At 41.7% G+C, this 21,881-nt stretch overlaps 1 protein-coding gene across 1 annotated transcript; it reads right to left on the reverse strand.

Annotated features, from left to right (window-relative positions):
- Nucleotides 1–392: 392 nt before the first annotated feature.
- LOC117751317 (calcipressin-3-like) lies at nucleotides 393–20,687 on the reverse strand. Its single transcript, XM_034563106.1, has 4 exons — nucleotides 20,601–20,687; nucleotides 4,932–5,105; nucleotides 3,421–3,592; nucleotides 393–780 (listed from the first exon to the last, which is right to left on the reverse strand). The coding sequence occupies exons 1-4, from the start codon at nucleotides 20,685–20,687 to the stop codon at nucleotides 626–628; spliced, it is 588 nt and encodes a 195-aa protein (XP_034418997.1). The 3' UTR covers nucleotides 393–625.
- Nucleotides 20,688–21,881: the final 1,194 nt, after the last annotated feature.

Consider the following 21,881-nt stretch of genomic DNA (forward strand, 5'->3'; position numbering starts at 1 on the left):
TATATGTGTATATATATGTGTATATATATATATATATATATATATATATATAATGAAAACACAATGTATTGTAACAAAAAGAAGAAAAAAAAAGAAGAAGAAGAAATATAAATGTCTTTGTTTAACCAAAGATTATTGTACACATGACCGTGAGACGAAGGGAGAGGTACAAGCTAAAGAGCTAACTAACTAGCAAGCTACCGAGCAGGACTAGCAATGAGAGCCGAGTGTGTGTGATAAGTGACAGGTGCCTGCGTAGCGACAGGTATTTCCACCCCTTTTGCTGAAAACGAGGGAGGGGGATGGGTGGGGGGGGGGGAGGGGGGGGGGGGGGGGGGGGGTGGAGGCAAGCGTGCCCTCCGCTCCCCATGCTGTCCGCAGAATGTGATGAGTGTGTGTGTGATTCTCATCCATCCCCTTCAAGCCACCTCATTCCATCGCCACGCTCCACCACAAACACCGTCTGCGAGCAATGTTTGTTGGTTTGTTTTTGCTTGTAGTTGAACTGAAATGAGGGGCATCGACGCTCTCTGTGAGTGCAGAGACGAGAGAGAGAGAGAGGGCAGGTGTGTCGCGGGTTTAAGGGGCGGTCGGAGGCCGCGCCGGTGTCGGGGGGAAGGCCTCTCTAGTTGAGGACTTTGGGGGGTCCCTCCGGACGTCTGGTCTGGACGATCTGCTGCTTTGGCCGCGCCGCCTCGTCCTCCTCTGTCTCACTCTCGCACACGTGGACGACCACGCTGGGGGTGGACTCTGTCCCCGCGTGGAGCTCATACTTTTCACCTGGAAGAGGGTGAGGGGGTGGGTGGGTGGGTGGTAGAGCAGGAGTTACTAAAGACATTTCTACATGAAATACTCTCTCAGTCAGCACATTTATTCAAGTACTGTACTTAAGATTGATCTCATTGTGAACAAATCCCTTGAAAAGACCAACACCAACAATGAAGTTATCCCAATGTTACAGTATTTCACACAAATTACAATAATCCCATAATTTTTATAATAATCTGAAATTCTAAATATGTGCCTTTTACGTTTGATAACCACACACATTCAGTTGATAGTACTATTCAGATTGATCAGTCCTTTAGTTTAACGTGTCTGCATGAATTTTATTTTACTTAGTATTAGTATTAATAGCTTTACCGAAGGAAAAAATGTGAATATTTCTTCCATCACTGTTGATCGGGAGAACAAACACTGTCTGAGAAGAGTAAAGCTGGTCAGCTCTAGTTTAAATAATATGCTTGTGTAGTTTATTATTGAACTATTGTGACTATGTATCTCCAATTGGGGATATTTTTACAGCACAAAATATTTCCATTGCACTGGAGACCGTGTCAGCTCGCGGCTTCTGTAGAAAACAAAGAGACTTTCAACAAGACTGCCGTTTGTCCAGATGCCAAACTCAGCAGACGCAGATTGAAAACATACACCTGCTAGATTGTATCACAGTTGCCATGGAGAAGAGATCAGACAGCTGGCAGACAGGAGGAAATTGGTCTCGCCGTTTTTTTCCCAGCGTTGCCAAACAGAGAGACGGGCAGCGACCGGAGTCCTGTTGTTACCGCAGGGAGGTGACAGAGGGAGTCAGCGCGCCGTGCTGCAGCTCAGCACTAATCTGATTCTAGCGGCCAGGATGTGAGGCAAAGGACAAAGACGCGTCCTGATTCCTCGTGTTGCTATGGTAGCGGCTGAACGTGTCGAAAGTGGTACTCTTGGCTGGACGGTGCGTTTGTGTGTGTGTGTTTGTTTGTATGTGTTTGTTTGTTTATGTGTGTGTTTGTTTGTTTGTATCAGGGAAGTTTAATCATGTTTTAGTTGACAATAACAAAAAGACAACAGTGTTGAATTGACTACAGATTTAGAAGTAATGTTTTCCAGGGAAGGAAGCTGCCCCACCCAGATGTTCTCAAAGGCTCCAGATCATAATGTCTTGCCTCAAGCTTGAGAAAACCCGCTATGCTTGTCGTGCATCTGCTAAGACATTGTACATGCTTTGGAGGCCCTTTCTGACATACCTTCATTTATTTTCATTTTAATAGTTTCATTAATTTTATTTATTCCCTTTTTTCCCTCATATATCTATTGTTAATGCCATATTTGCTCTTAGACTTTCTGTCACCACATTTGTAACCGCCTTTTCCTTCCTTCATTTAGTCAGTGTGTGTAAAACACACATACAGTACAATACCATTTGGTTAAAAAGGTAATACAAATATTTCAGAAGGGATGTTTCCAACTTAATCATCATGAAACTCACGTTCACAAACATGGGCAGATATTGTGGACGTTGCACACTTTTTCACGTGTGTTTGGTGACATTTAATAAAGGTTGCTGCAATCTAAAATCTTGTCCACAAAGCTGAGGTGTCATTATTTCTGAGCGGAGAAGTTCTGCTGGGGAAAATCTCAAAACCTTCCCAATGTAACTAACTGTGCTGGGCTGTGCTCACGCTAGCTCCATGGGTTTGCTAAAAATGCTGTCGCCAGCTGACTTATTTCAAAACCAAACATAAGATCCTCATACAAAGGGTTTTAAACAGGAAAGAGTGAGGCTAAAGTATGTATTTGTATTTTCTAACTGTATATTTTCAGTTCTAACATTACCGGAGTTGTTGTTGTTTTAGAATGAGGATGTGTTTAGCAATTGCAACGTTATCTGAAGTAATATTGACTGGAGTTGCTTGAGTATAAACTTCCCCAAATTGAAAGAAAACAGGACAGTGCTGCTGATGTTACTCTAAACTCCATAGAGGGCATGTTAAAACACTGCGGGTGGGTGGTAAGCCAGCAAACTAGGCATGCTAACAATCTTAGCTTGCGTTTGTGCATATTAATACAATTCCTGAGACTTTCTTTTGTGTTTTTGGCTTTTGGAAAGCCTAAAATGAAGAGACCATGCTAATCCATAGGCAAACACAGACACACAGGCACACACAAATACTGGTTCTGATGCATATTTCCTGAGAGATGTCAGAAAGCAGCAAGTGAAGGTTAAGCACCCTCGACAATGACGGATTGTGGCCAGCACTGTGGATGTAAGTTATGGGCTTCAAGCTGATTTATTTATTGTTGCTGCCTGATCGAGAGCATGTGCACAGTAACAATGCAGCAAGAACATTCTGCGTTGACTCAACTCATAGTGACATTATATAGGCACGTAATGGCAGCTTTACACAGAAATGCATCTGTGATTAGACCCTAATACTGCTTTGCAGACATTACTGAAATGCCTGCATTAAAAGTCAAGAATAAAACTGTAATAATTCAACAATGTTCACCCTAATGCTTCCTAGATAAATGACCTTTTCCATATTACCCTGCTGAGGAGCATGAAAATATTTGAATACGTTTGCATCAAATTTGTGTGCATGTCTGTGTATTAAGATGTCTTGTTGAACACATTTACAGAGTACTGACCAGGTCCTAGCTTGGCGACTGCACACAGCAGGTCGTAGTTGATGACGGGTGTAGCGTCATCACTCTGGCTCCAGCCCACAGGAGGCGAGGCAGGCGGTGAGATCAGAAACTGTTTGCTGGGCTGGGGAGGGGCCAGGTACGACTTGTCAATGTCCTCGTCGCCATTCTGGACCTATCGGAGAGGAGATGACAACTGATGAAGGTTGGAGAGAGAGAGACGGTCAAAACGATTTGAAGAGGGAGAAGCTGTTGAATTCCTCTGGACGGACTTTCTCATGTAGTTCTCTCATTGTATACACCTGTTTCATGGTTCACTACTTTAATACACTAGGTAGTGGACATAGCTGCAGCCTAACTTCATCCCGTACTGCCTGGGGAAAGTGACAGTCGACAAACTGATGTAGACCATTTTTTAGAATGTGAATAGCAATGCCCCACAAAGAAGGGCCAATTTGAGACAGTTAAATCCTGATACCCGAGAGCAAGAGAAGCACATTAGTTTTGTGCCACAGTCTTTCAGTTGTAAATTGCAGGCTCCTTCCCATGATGGGATTGTGGCCTTTTGATAACAACCAATTGCCATAATTACAATACCTACATGTGGTATCTGTCTGAGCGCTAAAATCCTTAATCCTCTTACATCAAAGTACTGAGATGCGCAGCAGGGGTTATGACTGGTGATGTATTTGTTATAAAACGGGCATCAATTATAAGTTGACTCATGGTTTCCCAGGAAACAGGAATATGAAGATTTGCAGGCCAAATGACGTCCAGGCATCTGGGCTTACATGTGTTTTAAAATGAGTTATTCTCCCTTATTACAGGTGTTTTTAACAGAGCTTGCGTGCAGCATTTCAATGGGTTGTTTGTTCTTTCTACACATTGAAAAAAAAGACATTCAGATGGTTGCGTGTCAACCGTTAAGTCAAATCTTTTGCTTTTCAACCAAATCTAGTCCACTTTAAACCAAAACGACCAGACATCGATTCACCTACTGTTAATGACGTCTCCAATCTTATTTTAGTAGCCATAAGCAAATATGTAAAACAATTTCATCACAGTACCGAAGACATATGCTCTCCTTATTTTGTCTTTGTACTAGAAACACACTTCACCTTGTTTTTCTTTCCCTTTCTCCCCCAAAGGCAACAGACGGACAGACACAAAAAAAAACACAGCGACGACGGAAGAGAATTCCTGAATTTATGCGTTCATGTTTTCAATCATGTGAATGATGATCTTTGACAGGAGGGTTGGTGGGTTGAAGAAGCAGTCAGGTGGGGCCAGAGAAGAGAATACAACAGAGGAAGTGAGAGGACTTGAGAGGAGAGCCAGTGTTACTCTCCTTTTGCTGAGTTTATTGTCCCTATTCTGTGTGTGTGTATATGTATGTCTATGAATGATGCACTTCTAGCATAACTTCCCATGTAAATAAGCTCTGATGTATCTTAGACGATACATGTCCCAGGCCCCCTTCCTGCCCTTTCCCAGACCTCTTAACTGACACTCACTTGGGCGAAGTAGAGTTTGAGCTTATTTCCGTTGAACTCGGACTCATGCAGCTCGATGCGAGCGCGGGCCGCGGCCTCTGGGGTGCTGAAGTTGATCCGGATTCTACGAAAGCTTTTAAACATCTGGAAAGTCGTTTGTTCATCGTAGATCCTAAACAAGGCCTCAAACCTCTCCTGCAAAAGCAGAAACAAACATGATCTGTTAACAGAAAACACACAAGTGTATCAATAGCAAGTAGAAAAACAACAACAGTTATTCAATATTGACGAATCTATGCATTCAGTTTTCAACTAATTCTTTCTTTCGGAAAAGAAAACATTTCCCAGAGCCCCATCTTTAGATTACTTGTAGAAATATAAAATACATAACAGAGAGAAAAGTAACATATCCCAACATTTGAGGACCTACTTATTTTGTTGATTCATTTTCTGTTGATCGCTTCATCGATGAACTGACCAATTGTTTCGGGGCTAGCAACACAGAGCAGTGATTGATTTCTGGTAAAATGTCCCCTGGAGCAACTTACTCAATAGCATGCTTTATTTTGTAAACAATCTTTCCAATTTCAAAAGAAAATGTTATCAAATACTCTCAATAAGTGTATTTTTGATATATACCATATTTTTGGTAAGACATGTTAGACTGACACTAGGGTGTCAGTGAATATCTAATTAGATTTCCAACTTCCCGTCAATTTGCCTGCAATCGTCTGTCTTCCAGTCCTCTTTCCTCACCCTCCCCGTCTCTTTATGTAACTCTCTCCCATCTCCGATCACTCCCCCCATCCTTCTTATGCATCACATTTGTCTTTCACTATACCCATATGATATATTCCCATAACTCCTATGTGTTTTTACTCATGGGCCCCAAAGTAGCCTCCTCAGCTGTGAACTCAATCAAGCAGCTCAGAAGGAGGGCGAGAGGAAAAGGGCCGCTGGGAGAGCTGGTTTCTGAGTAATCAGCAGCAGCGCTGTTCTTTGTCTCCCCGTCGACCATCGCAGGCGGAAACGTGACGTATGAAATAAAGTCTTCTTTCCAAAAAATCAAGATGCTCGGTGGACTGACCAGTTTCATCACCACCACTTTGCACTGGAATTTTGTGAAAAAGAAGAAATGCCTTTCATTATCCTTTTCCCTTTGATCTGCTCATGTGCCTAACGTACCGAGAGCCACATGTGTGCAGTCAGTGGCCTCATCATCAATTGTTAAGTTTGGACCTCATCAAATCAGTCCATGATTGTGTTAATGCGTGCCAGAGCTTGTCTCGAGATATTTTCAGGGGGAAACAGGCGCTGCTGACATACTCCCACATCCCACTCCTCGTTTGGCTGACGCTGCACCTCCAACCAGGATGGAAAGGGTGCGTGTTAGCTGGAGGAACACACAGATGGCATGTCGGCTGTGAGATCTGCCTCAGCACATTAGTGACAGCTTAGTGATGGCAGACACCAGGTATTCAGTACTCAGCACACTGAAATGAGTGCTCGGTTCTGTGTCTGTGTGTCCTTTGGATGAAGACATAAAAAAGAACCTCCCGCACATATACATATAATCTGGTCTTAACATTTAGTAGAATTGAATGCACGGCCATGCCGTCATCTAATTTTCTATATTCATCACAAAAATCCTGTGGGAAGCTGTGCACGACTAGAGGGCTTTATTTATCTAAAATTATTATCTATACCCTTTTTTTCTTTAATCAATCAATTGGTCGATAAAACATCAGGAAACCTCAAAAAACAGTCATTTGCTTTGCTGTTTAAAAAAAAAAAAAAAATATATATATATATATATATATATATATATATATATATTAAGTTTACGTACATGGTGAGACAAGAACTTCTATCCGAGAAGCTGCAACCATCAAATATTCGCTCTGACTTTAACGATAAATTGATTAATCGACTTATCATTTAACACTATATTGCAATATGTAACTTCTGGACTGGAAAGTAAGCACTAAATGTAAATAAATAAATAAATAAAATAAAAATGAATGTAAGAAGGCAGGTGTAGATTATCATACTGCCCAATGACACACATCACATTACATGTCAATTAGCTGACACTTTTATCCAAAGCGACTTACAATCATGTTACAACACCGTAGACACAGCTACAGGGAACAATTCAGGGTTAAGTGTCTTGCTCAAGGACACATCGACTGGGGGCGGGGATTGAACTGCCGACCCCCTGATTGAAAGACGGACCTGCTAACCACTGACCCACAGTCACATTGTAACACATACAAAAACACGACGAGTGCGAAGGAAATATCCAAACCGATTTGTCCATTGTTATCAGGAAACTATTGAATACCTTTTCAAAACCTATAACATTATTTGTAATACATTTAACAATAAATCATTAAAGTACCACTACTTTCCTTGATGTCCTTGATGAATGCCTAATAAACTACAGCCAAGTACTTTTTGAGCAATTGTTATTATGAGAATACAGAGTCTCCTGCTCCTCCGCTGAGAAATCACATCATCGCCCTGCCTGACACATGCAGAGTTGTTAATGACTGTGCAAGCTGTGAAAAACAGTTATGCTGCAGTGTGGTGTATGCTGTGGTAAAACAATTTTCATTTTTAAGAATAAGCAGATTAATTTGCTCAGAATCTTCCCTGCTTCCCTTCTTGTTTTATTCCCAGTCCTTCTCCAAATGTAAGTGCATCTGGTCTTCCCTTTGCTCAACGCCTCGGGGTGGCTGGCTAAACTTCACCTCCGGGCTCCGCGATACCATTTTTAGTCAGGTTTCTAGTTCGCCATACAAGGTGCACTCTAAAGAAGCACAGAAAAGAGGTCAGCTCAGGAATGTGTGAATATCTTGACTCCTTTTATGTGTTTTGAGGAGAATTACCAACTAACTGAGCAATTAGAACGCTGCAATCCCAAAAAGCCGGAGGAGAGGGAAGAGTGTGACTCACAACAATACAGGGACAACCAAGTGTTAAGTTTGCTCATTAAACATTGATTCTCTCACTCCCACTGTCAACTGCTAAATAGTAGTTAACCAAACAGCTTCTTGTGTTTGTGTCTAATTGTGTTTAAACGGCAGAATAAATGGGTCACAATGTTGTATTAAAGAGGTCAAACCAGATTTCTGCAAAGCAGATTTCTGTTTGAATTACTACATGGATTTGAAATACAAAATCACAGGAGCAAACCTTCAATACAGAGCAACATTAACATTCAAATGAAGTTGTAATTGTGTGCCCCAATGAGTGTCAGTTCAACATTCACTCTCTTTGGTCAGATCCTCCCCAAATTGAACAACATCAATAAACCTTGCACCGCTTTCACTTTATATAGACTTAGATACACTGTATACACTTTCATTTGTATTTTATTTTTTTCATTTCCTTTATTATTTAAATTCTTACATGTAATATGTCCTGCCCTGCTATTTTATTTTATTGTATTGTATATATTGTAAACATGCCTGCTGCTGCAGCTGCTTCAAACAAATTTCCCCCTGGGGATGAATAAAGTATCTATCTATCTATCTATCTATCTATCTATCTATCTATCTATCTATCTATCTATCTATCTATCTATCTATCTATCTATCTATCTATCTATCTATCTATCTATCTATCTATCTATCAACGGTTTATCAGAACCTTTTCACTGAAAACAACTGCCTTTAACGACTGAAAAGGTTGCTGATGAGAACGGTGAATGTGAACCAAATCAGACAACAACAAAAGTTAAATAAATAACCTAAAAATGCTATAGAGCTTCTAGAGTTGAGACAACTTCCACATAAGTATTTTTTTCCACTGCTAGTATAGCAATATTGATTAATGCAACATTAAGGATTTGGGGTAAATAATCAGCAAATGTATCTCTCTACAATTGAACTCCTACTTACATGTTAGAGCATTCAACCAGCTATTGTTTGCATGCAAATTCTTTCGGAATTAGGCTTGATTGCAACTAGCTTGAGAGTGACAACAAAGCACTTGTTTGGTCTTTCTGCAGAGCCCACTTAAGTCCTTGTTCAAACTGTGAATTTTCCACAAGCCTTAGCCAGCTACGATGACTCACATGTCAGTCATCAAACTCCATGTGTGATAATCAATAAGGTGGTCTCTCACTCACACACACACACACACACACACACACCAGGTACTTCTGTCACCTAAATTGATGTTTTGGCATGCGGAGAGATGTGGGAAAGCTCCGAGATCATGTTCCCAAATAGCGTGTACTGTTTTTAACCACTGACGCTGATACATCGGCCGTTTGGAGTGCAACAAGTGAGCGAGCTCATAACAAATTGATGTGGTCTTCATATGAGCGGACATCCTGAGGGAATGCGAGGAGGAAGAGGAGGAGGAACATGGAAGAGGAGAGGGGTGTTGAGTTACAGCGTGCTAAAAAGTGTCCTGCTCATCTGCCATTATTGGTCCCTCTGTAACCCACTCCCTTTGTTCTGCTGTGCATGTGTATGTGTGTTTTTTATTAAACCTTTATTTAACCAGGTAAAATCAATTAAGAACCAATTCTCATTTACAATGATGACCTGGCCAAGAGGCAGTAGCACAGTCCAGACAAGTGACACAAACAGCACAGATACAATACAGTGTGACAAACACATGAGAAAATGGCTAAAAACAATATAGGTAAATTAATAAACACTATGTACAAAAAAAAGGCGGATTACTGGATGATGGAAGAGAGAGAGAGAAGTCAGAGCTGGTCAGCAAGTACAGCTGTCAACTATGACTTGTGTGTGTGTGTGAGAGACTTGTGTGAGTAAGCATGTGTGTGTGATGTACACACACACGTGTTCAGCTATGTTTCCACCATTAGTTAGCTGGTATTGCTGGAGGTATCCACACATATACACACAGGGCATGTCTGCATAGTAGAGTAATGTCACAGGAAGTGCCATGAGGACCAAAGCACAACTGAAGGACAACTGGCTTGTCCAGAGATAGACAGGTTTCACACACACACACACACACACACACACACACACACACACACACACACACACACGCAACATGAAATCTTTTCCGCTTCCGTTAATACTGACACATTTCAGATACATTTCTATTCGAGAACCATATAGAACTACAGAATTTGCAAGCGACCACCATTTGTGAAACGCGGAACTGCTAATTAGCAGAGCTCAAAAATCTCTTTCGTCAAAGAGGGCCCTTGAAGATAATAATAGCTCAGAGGTTTTCTGAAATTAAATAAAGTCAATATTTCACATGGCATCAGAAGAGAGGCTCCGTGTTTAAAATGTCGACAGATTTTCATCATCATTTTTGGAAAGGTGCAATTTGTACCTGTATTTTAAAGTACACATACAAAGCTGTTTCCTGCTGCTCGAATATAACTATCAACACAGCTTCCAGTCAACAAAATCCTCTTGTGAGAAAATGCTAATTAGCTGCTGCCAATGTGCCAGACTTCTTCTAATTGCAAAAAAAATAAAGAGTTGAACGACAGTGCTTGAACTGCACATTGTATTTGTCAAATCAAAAAGTGTATTATGCATGAGCCATGACTATACTGTTAAAAAGAAGTTGAACATTGCCTCAGGTGACTTTTTCTTTTAAATAGAACACGTCGTATAAAAAAGTCCCACAAAAAGAGACAGAAAGCAATCAAGCACAATAACAATCCAACGTGGAGGGCTGTTCAGCTTGCTAGTGATGGCTTCAGGGCCATCCTTCAGCTGATTGCCTTTTGGGTAATGAGGCAGTTATGTCCCCGCCGGTAAGGGAAAGGCTGTCATGATGGTGGCAACAGGACATGACTGTGGGCAGAACTCACATTCCAGTGGCGCAGAACACAGAACCAGGAAGTGGTCCTGACACACAATCATCCACAGAAAAGATCAGCCAGTTTAGGGATGAGGCGCAGGGTTATTGGGCTTTGTCAACAGGGCTTCATCAGGCAGCAGAACAATAAACAGTAGTGATTGACAGAACGGTGCAGAGGCCAAAGGGGTACAGGAGAGGAGATAAAGCTGAGGAATTGAAATGTGGTTACAGTATATCTACTTCACACCTCTTCCAGGTAATGAATCAGTCAAGTGGCGGCATTGGGTGTAACCCTGTGACAGATGACTGTGTTTTCCCATCTTATGTAAAGGAAGGATTATGTTTCTTCAACGTGTAGTGATCACTTACAATTAGCAGAGCGTCAGATCCACCCTGTTCTGTGGCACGGTAAACACAATGAAGGATGAACGCGCACTGAATACCAAAACCAGAATCATGTACACATGATTCATGTACACATGATTCTGAACGTATTCTCAGTAAATTGTGCTCAAACTGTGATGTTACGGCATGCTGTTGACTTTAATTGTTGTCTTTTGTCAACTCATCGTGCAGTTTAGAGAGTTCAATAAGGCTCACGTATTCAGGTGGTTCTCTTTCACTGGTGAGACATCAGCTGAAACACACCAACATATCCCATCATGCCTTTAATCAGCCATAAATACCACACTGAGTATAAATACAATACACACTGTGGTAAGTATAAATACAACACTGAGTATAAATACCACACACTGTGTTAAGTATAAATACCACACTGAGTATAAATACCACACACTGTGTTAAGTATAAATACCACACTGAGTATAAATACCACACACTGTGTTAAGTATAAATACCACACTGAGTATAAATACCACACTGAGTATAAATACCACACACTGTGGTAAGACATGCATTGTTTGCAAGGCATGTCGAACTTGTGGACAGTTGCCAAATTAGTCGTCAACCCAGCACACGTTGAATTCATCAATGGGAACGACAACGTCAAGAAATCGCCTGCGGTGAGTGATAACTAGTAGTAATTATTTTGAACTTATTTAATTCGCTTTAGCGTTAGTTAGCTAACGTTAGCTAACTAACACTCTGATAGTGCGTTAGCTACAAAGGCTTGCTTGCTAGCTAGCTAGCTAACGTTAGCCAGAGTCATGAGGACAAGACTGCAGTTGACTGGGGGTATCATGGTTTACATGTTTAGATTAAGTCCCTTATCACATGTAACATACTATTGTTGTTTTTGCTTGTTCAATCGCAACACAGTGGAAGACATCATGATGATCTCACTGGAGGGACCAGAAGAAGAAGATGCAGCTGCTGCAGCATGTGTAGAATCTGCTGTGAGAAGAAAGCCAGGCGGCCTCACATAAAACCCTGTGGGCAAGGCAGCAGGTTAGACCAGCAACTTCTCCAATGACAGTGACACAAATGACGATGATGACGAACTGGTGCTATTTGACAAATAAGCCACTCATATGTATATGTACATATTTATTATTTGTCTACACTGTACATATAATTTAATATTTTTGGTTGTAAATTGAATTGAATTAATTTATGTATAGCCCTTTTTTATTGCGTTTTGTTTTTTCAAATTGTTATATATATGTTATAATATATAAAAAAGTTATAATTGTTAATAGTTGTTTAAAAAATGTAACAACAAGAAATAACCACAAAGAAATAAGAATACAATTTAATATGATTGTCTGATTTCTTTTTTTGTTTAAAAAATCTAAGAAAACACTTTGAATCTGTAGACTACTGCCTAATATTCTTCTTATTGTCATTTGATGACAGTTGCTCATATACTGTAAGCCTAAATAAGTATTTATTATTTTGAACAAAGGTTAAATGTTATTTCACAAGTTTCAAAAAGTTTCAATTTTTTTATAAATGCCCCTGGATTTCAGTCAGTGGGGGCAAAAATTGCCCCCCAAAAAATATGTAAATTTCCTACCCTGGTCCCAATGCTCTATATTCTGATCTGGTTTGTCATTGAAGCGAGTACAGTATTTAAATCACATTGGCAGGCATACACTGTAATCCACAAGCTAGCTCAATTCTACGTTGAATTACACTATTTGGCATTTTGGATCAAAATGAAAAGATTAACTGAGCCTAATTGGTACGTAAAGAAGGTTTTTTTCTTTTTTACTTCAGCGAATCACTCATGCTTCTCTGGGACACGTGCGTGGCTTCAGCAGTCTAATCCAGACCCTCGTGCTGGAATAGGATTTGGGTGAAAACTAACAAACTGGGCCACGGAGCCTCGGGGTGAGTCAGGGACAGTGTTACACTAAAAATAGACCATGTTGGAAAAATTAAGAAAATTCATTCCTTAAGTGTGTGGACCTTTGTTTTTAATTACAGTCCTCCCTAAAGGGCCACACTGGATCCAGTCTAATGAGGTCGAACAAGAGAGGCAGATTGCAGAGATAACAGACGCAGCTGGAGGATAAACCTCATACCTGCATGCATGTCTGTTCCAGCACATTTTTGCTTATCACGTTCCTTATTTTTTCCATTACCGTTCTCTAAAACAGAGCCAACTTTCCATTGAGATTATGTCTGTGTGCACTTACAATTTTCCCTTGTGACATGACACTGTATTATGTTTAAGACAAGGCCGACCTTTTGGCTGCCAAACATTACTACAAACACCATCGAAAATAAAACAAATACTCAACATACGAAGATGTTTCCATTACGTTTTTCAGATGTTCAGCCTTATTTTACAACACAGAGCCACACACGTCTCAATGAATCTGAGTGGTTCAGTGTGTGTTTGAGTTCAATGTCCTGCTGCAAGAAGTAGCCGAGCGACTTCCTCAAGCACAGTTCTGTGACTTTGTTACATTCATCCTTTTGTCAGATCTGTGAACAAGCAAATATTGACTGGCACCTATGGGACACTTTTTATCATAGTTGTCTTTCGTCAGCTTCTAGCTTGAAAGCTAACTTCTGTACAGTGAGATGTAATGTTTCCTATGTATTTTACTCTTGTGTTGCAATTCCTCTCAGAGATATTACTTTGTTTCTTTCTAGCACGAGGTCGTGGGACAATGTAACTAATTGATTGGTTTCATACGCTGACTATTGTTAAAACTAATTTCACAGCCAGTCTTTATATTTGTGATCACTATCATTGGATTTTTAGTCCAATACTTTTATCACAGTTTCACAATGTCTTCCTGTAAATGCTTTAAAGGGACATTTTTTCAACCTTTGTTATCTCTGCTTGGAGAATAATGCGATCGGTGGCCGTGTGTGCGTGAGTGACTGTGTGAGTGAGTGTGTCCACCTCTGGATCTGTCCCCGGCTCATCGCGGATTCTGATACTTTGGATCCCTAGTTATGGCTGCTTGCTCAAGGACCTCTTGTGGTTGCGGTCACTCACACGTATTGCTTGTTCACTGCCATTGACTGCCTACTGATTCCTTACCCACTAGCCTATTAATAACACATCTGAGTATATTAGTTTATTTTGTGACAAGATTGTATGACGTGTCTTATCAGAAGACTTCGCACCTTTTTAGTTGGAAGTGTGTTTGGATTGCTGCACAACAGAGGAACAATAAATTAATGTCAAATAAATTTAAAATCTGCGTATGTATTTAAAGTGCCTGACATGCCATTGCTTCAGAAGACCTCCAGTTATTAAAATAGTTTGGAACAAACTATGATTTCGCCATGTACAGCCTCCACCGTCTCAGTGATGTTGCACCACTGTTGTCTCTGTACTTGCCGGTGAGGGAAGACTGTAACCTACAGTCCGCTCGATGATTCCTTTGGATGAGGTAATGTGTTTTAGTGGATAAAACTCGGAGGTTGAGTGTGTGTGTGTGTGTGTGTGTGTGGTGACCCAGCACCCACGATACACAGACAAACACGGCTTCTTGAAAGCAGCTATTAGTATTAGCATAGCAGCAACTCCTCAGCATTACAAAACAACAACAACAACTTATGATTAATAGCTTTTGTGTGGATTGTGAATGGGGCAAGTGTTGCTCAAAGTGGGATCGATAGCTCGAGCGGGGAGCCGTATCGACGAGAGCCGCCGATGCGGCGCTTCACTGCGGCTCCCTCGGGGACAGTGTGTCCACGGCGGGGAGATTGAAATCAGTTTACAGCATGAGGGGACACATTAATCCTATTATCACCAATCTGGTAGTTATGGTTTCAATTGAGGCGGGAGCTTTTCCTAGTCAGCAGCACTTAGGCCTCGCTTGAACAAACACACACGGACACATTTTCACACACTCTTAACATGCAAGTGTGTCCACACAGTCCCCCACGCAGATTTACACACTTTAGAGCCGACGGTAATCCAAAGAGTTACACAACATTACGTAAGGTGGCGAGGAGATGCTTCAGCTCTTACAGCGTAGACAGATGAGCTCTTTCTCTCTACTCGCCACTGCTCTGCTGGAGCAACGCTGGGAGCATGGCTGCACAGCTGGCAATGTGTAATGCATGTTGTAATTCAATATATGGATGGATGGATTATATATATAATATATGGGCAGCAAAGGAAAGTGAAGTACAATTTTGAGGTACTTGAGTATTTCCATTTTCTGTAATGTTATACAAATATTGTACTTTAAGACACTGCATATATTTCAAAGTTAGTTACTTTTCAGAATACAATTATTGAAAATATATAATTACCAATTACATTATGATGTATTATTGTATATTAAATTAGCCAGCAATACATGAAATTAGCCCTACCGTTACCAGCCGCAACATTATGATGATATGTACATTAATGCATCAATAATGAAACTCAATATATGATTCTGAAACTGGACATTTTGCATTGAAGAGTACTTTTACCTTTATACTTAAAATGATTGATGATAGTGTTTTTAATCAAGTTCTATTTTGAATGCAGGACTTTTACTTTATACACAGAGGCTTTTAGTCCGTGAAATATGTAAATACTTTTTCCACCACTGCCTAAAGGTTCAATCTAGATATAGATCTCATTTTGTTTTGTCTTACTATCAACATCTATCAATGTAAAATGATCATGTTATATATAAATGGAAAACATATTCACATCTGAGGTTAACAAACCTCTCATCGTACTACTTAAATGATGATTGATCTTTCACACAAATTGCAGTTGATACATTTTTTTGTAGTTGGACTAATTTATTGTTTCATCACTTCTATACGTTGTTAAAAAAGCAAACAATGCTTTGAAGAACATAAATAAAGTTGGCCTTTAGCTTGCAGTATGCTGTGAACTCTTCAGTCTGAATCCCTATTGTATTCTTCGAAGGGAATTGGTTTGGCATTGCTATTTTAAACACGAAAAACTACCCGTCTTTCCAGACCTATTTGTGTTGGAATGGAAATTCTGACAAGAACATTATGTTACCCCGTAAATTCAATAACGAGGCCAATCATTGTGTGCTGGTGTTTCCACGTCTTTTTCCTTGGCGAGTAAATTGTTGGCCGATACATTCCATCGAGAGTCCTTTGGTTCTAATCTGATCACTTCATAGCCGTGTCGTCTTGGACACATGGTAACCCGACACCCCACCCAGGAGCCCGTCCTTTGTTCTACGTCACCCTAACGGACTCAGCGCTAACCTTTAGCTGACACTTGAGCCCCGGCACTTCTCTAAGGTTTCAGGCCAATGCGAGCTGCCCATCTCCACCTGCCCAGTGCCCGGACTGGGGGAGCAGGCACACCTGAGCCCACTGCTCTGGCCCGGGATCGCTCAACCGCGCCAAGATGCCGATCTGGTTTCCTACCGGCACAGAACACGATACCGTCAGCGTCTACATCCATCCCGTCTGTCCTGCCTCTGCTCCTCTGCCTCCCGCCTTCACCTCTACAACTGGTCATCACAACAGTGTTTTGAAATGCTGGGCCTGGATCATATTAAAATTCAGGCCTGATTTATGTTTGATGAGCAGGGAGTGAGAGGTCTGTTGTTGTCCTTTCTCTAAATAATAAAACACTGCAGAGAGAATGGGTTACTAAATAAAAGGCCACCAATTGATAAAAGCAGATTAAGTCAGTCCATTGAGACAGGTAATAAATCTGTCAAGGACCTGCCTGACACTTAAATTTAATTACAATGTAGAAAATATTACAAATGTCTGCTCTAGAGACGAAACCTTGTAATCAATCTGCAGCAATCGAATCAACACATATTTTGTTAACTAATTAATCTTGAAGTTATTTTTCAAGCAAAAATGACACCCACAGCCTTTTGGTTTTAGACCAATGGTTGGAAAGAAAATAACAGCAATTTGAAGACATCTTCATGTGCTACAGGAAATTGTGATGGGAATATTTCACAATTTTGATACGCTAAATTGAGAAAGTAATCAGCAGATTAATAACAAATTCAGCCTAACCAGAAATGGTGCAAAATATTCCACATCTGATAACCAGTCACATGAAACGACTTCCTTTGTTGCTTGGATGCTCAAAAATAACTGTCACAAATTCAAGGGAGTGACAGCACGTTATGAAAGGGCGTGCATCAAAAAAGACAGTGGGAAAGAATAAAAACATCACACGGACGTCAGCAAAACCTCGACAACTGCAAATAGCCGATTAGACATTAAATCTCTCCTCCTTCCTCATTACAATCATAACTTCTGAGACGGTAAAGCCCGAGAGCCGACATATGACACAAGGGACAGACGGAGGACAGATGGAAAGTGATCCAAGTGGACGGAAACTTCTCAAGGCGTCCTCAGCGACGAGTTATCTGCTGTTGCTGACAGAGGTGTTTGTAGGTCTGTGAGTCCGCTGACTCACTGTTGTGGTTGGAGTGTGTGACTGTGTCAGTGTTATACAGCCGTCTGTGTGTGGGAGTACAGGCTTAAGTTGAGAACAGCTGTCCTTTGTAGCTTGCAGTGCAGCCGTTCTCGAGTGTTATAACATTTTTCTATAATAGTGTGGGTTATAATGTCAAAGTCCTGTTTTCTCCCAATGCTTCCGAATTAAAACACATTTAATTCAGTGACAGACTGCAGCCAGAGAGGCACTTATCAAGAGAAAGAGCGGGTTGACAGGCTAATTAATTATTCATGCATGTATAAAAGAGCAAATAAACGGGCAACCATCACACTGACAAGCGAGTAAATAAATACAAAAATGAGACACCAGGATCAAATTGAGAATACAAGGTAACTGTAAAGGCTTGCATCACACTCTGTGCTATGTGATACATTCGCTGCCTGCCAATGTGCTATGACCTTCACCATGTGTCCTGTGTTATCATCTGCTGACGCTGCTACATTTTCCAGGTAACAATAGTGCTGTGACGAACATGCACATACTACAGCGTCTGCCTACAGCTCTGGCCTCGCTGAACCGCACAGCAACAATCGTCCTTTTGTTTCCTCCAAAATAAATACAAAGCACTTTTGGTATGAAAGCCCACTGTACCACCAGCTCTGCCGTTATTGCAACAACAACCTGCTCTGTCTACAGCCTCTGTGTTTGGCTCATTAATGATGTAACCAGCTGGGATGGAGCCAAGGCAAGCCATTTCAACCGTGTCAAAACAATGGCTCCAAACCACCACAGCCAGTCGCACAGCATCTCCTCTGATTAAAAACCCATCATTCACTTATTTTCTTCATGTCACCCATTCAAGCACCTCTGCCATTGCCTAATCATTGCGTGACATGTCTATATATAGCAGCAATCCACATATTAGTTCATCTTAAGTGATTTGCAACAAAACAGGAGCCTTGAGATTACAGTTTTCTCATTTTCTGATTTGGAGGTATTTATAAAAACAAGGAGACGCTGACAGGGAGGTGAGCTCAATCAGAGGCCTTTCCCCACGTGTCCTGCTTTAATCTGCCCTCTCCCCCGGCGCTCTCCATCACTCCCTGTGTGCCAGAAACCAGGATTAGTGGTGTTCTTTGTGCCATTCCAAAGTCAGCCCTCTGTCTGCTCTTTTAATTGTGTAAAGACCTTGTTTTCTTTGGGTGAGTCTGGGAGAGGTGGGCTGATAAGAGCTGCTTGACAGGAAGCTTTAGTGAAGACTGTCTGTGATCAGACTGTCTTGCCCGCAGCTGTGTCAAGCCCGTCTGGGGAGGATGTCTGATCTCAGAGTTCACGAACATAAGTAAATCACAAATAAATAAATATTATGCATGTTCTGAGTCTCTCCCCCCGACCAACACACCCAAAATGACAGCACAACTGTTGTAAACAAAGAGGCATTCACTGTCATGATCAGGAGTACCATCAGTTGAATACAAAAGAAATCCTGCGCAATCAAAACCTCTGAGGTTTCACAGACAGCTATTTTTCTTTCAGAGAGTCCCTTGGTAATCTTAAAGATTATGACCGCTATCCTATAATTACAGGACAACTGTAGGGTGACACATTAGTGTCTTTCACCTTGACTGGTCTGCAGTGGTTAGAACGTGTAATGAGATTTGGGAGCAGCAGCTGCCTGGCTTCGCTGTGGGGACGCAGACCACAGGGGTGGGTCAGAGGCTTGTTTGTTATGCCCATATATATATGCAGGATATTTGTCAGTAACATCAAATTACAATAAAATGCAATTTTTACGTGCCATTCTTTCCACAGCAGACACAACAAGTAGGATATTTCACATAGCCATACAAACCCCTCTATGCGGCTAGTCTATGGTTAGTAATCATGCACATGGAGTTGCAAAAAAGTGGCTAAGAAAGGTGCTGTGGGGGATGAGGGTGTTCAGAACCGGCGACTGCAGCTTTTGGATGCAGGAAATAGCTGAAATCAGCCACAATCGTAGTCTTTGTATTCCTCAGCTGTAGTGTGGTTTTATTGTCTCCCTTCCTGCGATTCTCTCTCTCTCTTTGGTGATGAGTCAAATCAGACAGCGACCAGCAGGTGAGGGAATATATTCTGACATGGAATTTCCAAAGGGTTTAGTGGGTGAGTCGAGCTTTGGCAGACCATCTGTGTGGCCTTTTAAGACCCAAAACTGGCAGGTGTCAGTGTCAAAGGTGGGGTCCCCCAGGTTCACTTTGAACACATTTGGGAGCGACTGCTTTCCTGCTCTGTGACTGACAGGCAGCGTATCGAATACCGGAACCTGACCCTAGGACATGTCAATAAAATATGAGTTCAAGTCAGCACTGAGTTTATACCTTAATGTACTTTCAGTTAAGTCAATTTGCACTCAACTCAAACCAGTTGTATTCCTTCTGGCACCAAAGTCATTCAGATTATCATGGTTGGATTATTCATACTACATGATGTTAACATTAATGGGATGCCATTTTTCGGTATCCCACCTCCGTGTGCACCTGCAATGCTGCTGGGATAAGGAGCAAGCAGCGATAAAGAGGGAGAAGACGGTCTGTCCACCACTGCGTCTAAAACGTTTCTTTCCCTGTAGGTGCCTGGAATGGACAATTCCATCCATCACACCCTCCCATTCAACTTACGCGTCACCTGAACCCCCCCCACAATGTTTATTCAGTACACAATGATACAACAAATGGTACATTGAGGATCTTATATGTGATGTGTGTGTGTGTGTGTGTGTCCCATTATTGCCATGTCTACCCATTTCTGCAATTCATCAAGCGTCAATCAACTGGGCCGTGCGCGCGACGCTCGACGTGAGTCTCGGCGAGCTGCGGGCTCCCATTGATAAAAATCCTCGGCTGAGAGACGGGGCTGCATTCAACGTCACCGAGACATGCACTTAGAGGGCAGTGTGCAGTCGGTCCCGAGCAAACTGCTGCACAACAACGTCACACGGGTACAGTTGCAACGTTCGTTTCCCTTCTTTGTTTCTTTCTTTTTGTGTGTGTGTGTGTGTGTGTGTGTGTGTGTGTGTGTGTGTGTGCGCGTGTTGAAACCCGTACCTGCATTTTGTCTGAGGTAAACACCTCGATGTCTACTTCGCAGGCGATGATGGTCACAATCTCCAGTTTCATATTTATCGATGGCATTCCCTTTCGTGGTTAGGGGGGAGGGAGAGGGGGAAGAAATAAAAAAAAAAAACGGAACGGAGTTAAAAGTCTTTCTCCTCCTCCTCCTCTCGCGCTGCAGGTCGAATTGGAAGAGTCTGCCGGGCTCTTCCTCCAGAAACTTGAGGTTAAGTCCAGACTGCTCCGTTGGGTTTCATCAGCTGGGAGAGTTGCTGCTGCACTCCTCACTGCACTGACGCTGCCGAGAGTGATGCTGCAGCAGCCGCACAAGCTCTCTCTCTCCCCCCCCCCCCCCCCCCCCCCCCCCCCCCCCCCCCCCCCCCCCCCCCCCCCCCCCCCCCCCCTCTCTCTCTCTTTCTCCTGCCCTCCCCCCTGGCTCCACATTGACGTCATTGCCATCCTCACGTTCGTCGTGTTTTACGCCACTACCGCGCTCGACGATGCGCGCAGGGGGCACTGCAGAATTTACGGTCCGGTTTATTCCGCTTTTTCTCGTATTTTCGTGCGTTGTTTTGTTCAGCAGATACATCAAGTCACAGCATCATCCGTGTCACCCTGACTGAGAGCCTGTTAGTTACCGGGCCTGCCTTTTAATAATGCTCTTACGTGCTGTACAATGGGCATATCACTACAGGGGGTGAGCATAATACCAGGGACATAGATACATTATGTAAATGCACTGCAATAACTGTGGCATTTGTTAAGGCTCTGTCAGAGACGTGTGGAGGCAATAGTTACATTAGATACAACCTAATTCATGTACAGTTTCAAACATCACCATCATGTTAAATCCAACTGCACATTTCAAGGTCATATCTCGGTAGGAATGCAACTAAAAATGCACCGTGCTATCTGTCAATTCGTTTTTCAATTATTCGACATTATAACGACAACAGTAAAAAAAAAACCCCACAAATCACAAAGAGTCCAAGGTGACATAAATACATTTCATCTCATACAAAACATGATAAAACAATATGTAAAACATTATTCGTGGTATTTGTATTAACTACAACATAGTTGGTAATTAATTCTAATTCATTAATCAACCAATCGTATCAGTTATTTTTTTATCTTTTATCCAATTGCTCTTTTTGTGTGTTTTATCTCATTCAGTCTAAAAAAAAGCAGTCAAATGAAACACTATCAAGGGGGAAATCACTCTTCGATGGACATGTGCCTTAAGTAGAGAACACAAGTATGTTTCTTTGTATT

The sequence above is a fragment of the Cyclopterus lumpus genome, chromosome 22, assembly GCF_009769545.1.
Source record: "Cyclopterus lumpus isolate fCycLum1 chromosome 22, fCycLum1.pri, whole genome shotgun sequence".
NCBI classification, from domain to species: domain Eukaryota; kingdom Metazoa; phylum Chordata; class Actinopteri; order Perciformes; family Cyclopteridae; genus Cyclopterus; species Cyclopterus lumpus.